Genomic DNA, 4,167 nt, shown 5'->3' with positions numbered 1-4,167 from the left:
TATTCTTACACAATCAGTTCTTGTTTAGTAAATCAGTCTCAAAACAAGATCAAAAAGACGTTTTGGCTGGATATAAAATCTTAAAACTTGGTTAAGTGGACATTTTTTTGCAGTGTATATGTTTTTATATATTACAAACTCCCTCCTTGTCTTGGCTGCATGTTGGATTCTGGCTCTTTTACTTAAACAAATTATAAATTTCCCATGTATTTTCTGCCAATGCCATACATCTTAATTTGTAGTTGCTATTGACACTTGTTTTGAGCTTCTATCCCAGGTGCCCAGGATAAAATTTGTCAACCAAGGGGCAGTTTTGCAACAAAGAAAAAATATCTAACTGGTAAAATACAGGTATGTTTTTAGTTTAAAATGCTTCAATAGTTAGGATTTCATGTTCTACCTAAACATACTGACACCCAGTGCAAAACCAGCCTGAAACTACGACTGCCCAGTAATCAATGAGTACAGTATCTTTATCATTGAAACAGCTCCAACCAAAAATGATCCTAAAATGAGTGTCACAAACACATAAGAACTCATTTTGACCCTTGAAGTTTTGAGGTCAGCTCTTTGAAGATGATTCAAACTAAAATCTGTTTAGAGGTTTTGAAACTCTTTGATGTGCTCTTTGAACCAGGAGCATTTGCACAGCAGAAATGTTTAGGCAGATGACAGGTGTCCAAGCAATGCCTGTCTGTTTGAGTCCTGATGTTCAGATCAGTAGAGACAGACCTGTCCTGCATAGTGGCAGACAGTGAAGGCCGGGCCTTGGTCTTTGGGTGGGGGGTTGCCATTGCCGTCCTTGGTGGTGAGAGAGAGCTCATGAATGGGACTCGAGTCCAGCTGGGTGGACAGTCTCTTGTAAAATGTTTGCTCTGCAGGCCGCAGGCTCTGACTCTCCTCGTCCAACACACACAGCAGTCCCTGAGGCTTCTGCAGCAACAACAAGCACATGTTCATGTGTTATTTATGTTGGTCATATTTACACAAAGCATATTTGATCCCAGTATTTCATTATTCCTTGTGACTCTTCTATTGATCTCCCAGACTGGAGCTCTCTCTCTCCCATGTAAAGTAGATTTAGACAGGTTTCTGTTTCATATGTTTTCAGTCGATACTTATGTTCATATTAACAGAAAAAGTCATCTGCATGTTGGGTCAGGAGCATAAAATTACCTTGTCATTTTCAAACCAAGAACATATTGTTTCATATCATTTTTTATCTTAAAAAAATTCAACTAAAGCATTTTTTTTGTTTTTGTAGAAACATCCCCTCTAGAGTTTGACCATGTGACCTTAAAGCTTTTGTCAAATCACAGAGCAGGTTTACAACACCAAATCCTATCAAGTGAGACCAAACCTGACCGGACTGGTAAAAAACCAGAGTCAGAAGTCCTACCTGAAGAAAGTAATCCAGAACAGCGCTTTGGCTGTTGTGGGAATGGGTCGTTTCCATGGCGATGCCCTCCTGCAGACACTCGGTCTGCTCGTGCTGGAAGAGCACCTCGGAGACGTACCGCCGGAGCCGTTCGTTGATCATGTTTACGCACAGCTGGAATACACACACACACATCACACTGTGTAGTTCTGCAAAGACACACTCCTGAATGTCTTTAAAGCAAACAAAGGCACAAATACAAACTCAAACAGAACCTGCTGTGACAGTCAATGGGGCACGAATAATCTAACTGCTCATGTAATGCAGGAAATGTAAATTTAGCCAATAATGGAGACACTTTGTGGATTTTATACACACTGAAAAAGGCTCCCTGTCACTTATTCCACTCTATTAAGGACAAAGTGAGTAAGTAAAACATTCCTTTTAGTAGGAAAAAGCTTAGGGATGACTTGACGACAATGCAGGGATTTAAACACCAGGGTTAAAGTGGAACAAATAGGTAATAAATTTGATAAGGCTGTTTTAGTTCAAGTTAACAACTTTCCTTTTCTTACTTTGTGCAACAACTTCATATTTATAGCTTTCTGTGGACCTGAGGTGACCCTTTACATGAACACCCATTGAGACATAAAACCAGGAGAGACTCATYGTGCTGATTTTCACTGTTTGGGTTTTTGGTGACGCCGGGTCATGAAAACATGCCTTGAATATTCTAAGCTGTTCAGTGCAGGCACTCTGCCTGGTTTAGTTTCTCTTGAATCCATAGAAGGACATAAAGTAGCATTATAGTGTAGCAGTTTGAAGGTGAGCTCATCACATTAGGGCTCTACAAAGGCTTATCTCTTTTCAACAAAAAGACTAATGTGTCTGTTTTCTGCAGTTGAATAAAGATATCATGTCCTAAACTAAAAAGCCAATAAGGAAAATACAACCCAGTACTGCATGTAAGTATAACCATGAATGCTTGTTTCTGTGTGCATTTTTATGTCTCTTATACTGTATCTCATGAACCACTAAGCAGATTTTTTTTAAAAACAAACTCTTAGAAAGTAAAACTAATCAATGGATGCTCATTTGCAACTGATTACCTTTAGGAGTTAATTTGATTCAAGGGTGCTGTCACAGAGATTAAATTATGTGTGTTAGTAGCTGAGTGTCATCCCAAAACACATACTCTGAGCCCTTACAGATCACACGGGCTGCAGGTGATTCTGTCAAAAAAATCTTTGATGTATTCAGTTCATAAATGCAGGTGATCTTTGTAGTGTGAAGAATGCATATTGTTCATAACCCTTCTTGCCAAAATCTTAAAAAAGTCTTACAAATGTATATATATATATATATATATATTGCTCCATTTTGACGTTTACATTAATGGTAAGAAGATCAGGATAAAGGAAAAGACAAACTTGTTTACAAATCTGTATGTAAAAAGGCTGCTGCATTATTGTTCCCTGACTCAAGATATTTAAAACAGCCCATTTTCAAAAGTGTCCTCCAAAATCTTTGTTTTTCTCATGAAAACAGCCATTAGCATGATGATGAGAGGTGCAAACACAGCAGAAAATATTTATTTTGAAAGAAAAAAAAAGACCCATGAAAGTGTAGTTGAGGGGCTTAGATAAAACAAAATGTGTCGCTTAGAAAAATATACTTTTATCAGCCTTTGGGGTTTCGTGTAAACGATAATTTGCTATGTAATAATCAGTCATTTGTGGGCTGATGTATATTTCTGTTTTGCTCTTAGCAGTGTCATGTAATTGTGGCAAACTGTGTCATGACCCACATTTTGGGTCCCACCCCCCACCGACTGAGACGTAGGTGTGATGTTTCGTGATGTGGGCGGCCATCGTTGTTGTTTCTTTCCTCAGCGCTTGTCTATTGTTTATCTCCCAGCAAGTCTAGCCCATTAAGAGCTTAGTCCCAGCAGGTGGCTGATTGAGTAAGCTCATTAGTAAAGTGCTGAGCAGGTACAACACAACTTGACAAACATGGTTTTAATTAACTAGCTCTAATAACCCTGATCATGCCATGCATGTGTTTGTGTGCATTTTTGTTTATGAGTGTACAAACATGTCAGCGCTTGTCCCTCACTGGTGTGACGCACATGCGCAAATTGTTGGTGGTCCTTGGAAATTGCTATGTGTAGCTTCGGATCTAAAATGTAAACTTCCGGAGATAATTTCGCTGATTTTCTTGTTTTTTCCTGCCATGACCCATCCTTTCTGACTTTTTTTTATGACCTGAACAAGAAAGGTTGCACAACCCTTCATTTCCGCTTCAATTAGAAAACATCCAGATGGGTAGAGCCACTTATCTGTGTCCCGCAGACACAAACATAACAGGCACACAAMCTTCCAAAGGCAAAGACAAACACACACTGCCTTTAGTAAAAGCTGGAGGAAACCAGCAGCTCCATGGGGAGGAAGTGTAAGCTCTGAATAGGAGCTATAAGCACTTATCCACTTGAGTACTGTGAATTACACACAAACGCACACACACACACATGCACACACAAATAAATACAAACTTGTCTGTTGAATCCCTGCTGATGTGATCAAAGATTAGTCTATTAACAGTGAAGGTTTGATGAATGTTGGAAGATTTACAGGCCGTAACAGGTGAGTTGTATCGGTCTACAAGCTGTAAGTTTAGTTCTAATGTTCACACTGCAAAAACTGTCCATCTTACCAGGTTTTAAAAACTTTTATCCAGCCAAAAAGTATTTTTGATCTTGTTTTGAGACTGATTTACAAAACAAGAACTGA

At 39.0% G+C, this 4,167-nt stretch overlaps 1 protein-coding gene across 1 annotated transcript in view; it reads right to left on the bottom strand.

The window, feature by feature from the left end:
- Positions 1 to 4,167, bottom strand: part of myo16 (myosin XVI) — a gene marked incomplete in the record, with an annotated part of 109,202 nt that overhangs the window by 38,431 nt on the left and 66,604 nt on the right. Inside the window, 2 exon segments of the mRNA XM_014017511.1 lie at positions 733 to 933; positions 1,400 to 1,552. Of these exon segments, the coding sequence (XP_013872965.1) occupies positions 733 to 933; positions 1,400 to 1,552 (354 nt within the window).

Source organism: Austrofundulus limnaeus, unplaced genomic scaffold (assembly GCF_001266775.1).
Source record: "Austrofundulus limnaeus strain Quisiro unplaced genomic scaffold, Austrofundulus_limnaeus-1.0 Scaffold171, whole genome shotgun sequence".
In the NCBI taxonomy this organism is placed as follows: domain Eukaryota; kingdom Metazoa; phylum Chordata; class Actinopteri; order Cyprinodontiformes; family Rivulidae; genus Austrofundulus; species Austrofundulus limnaeus.
This window is presented reverse-complemented; position numbering and strand designations above follow the sequence as displayed.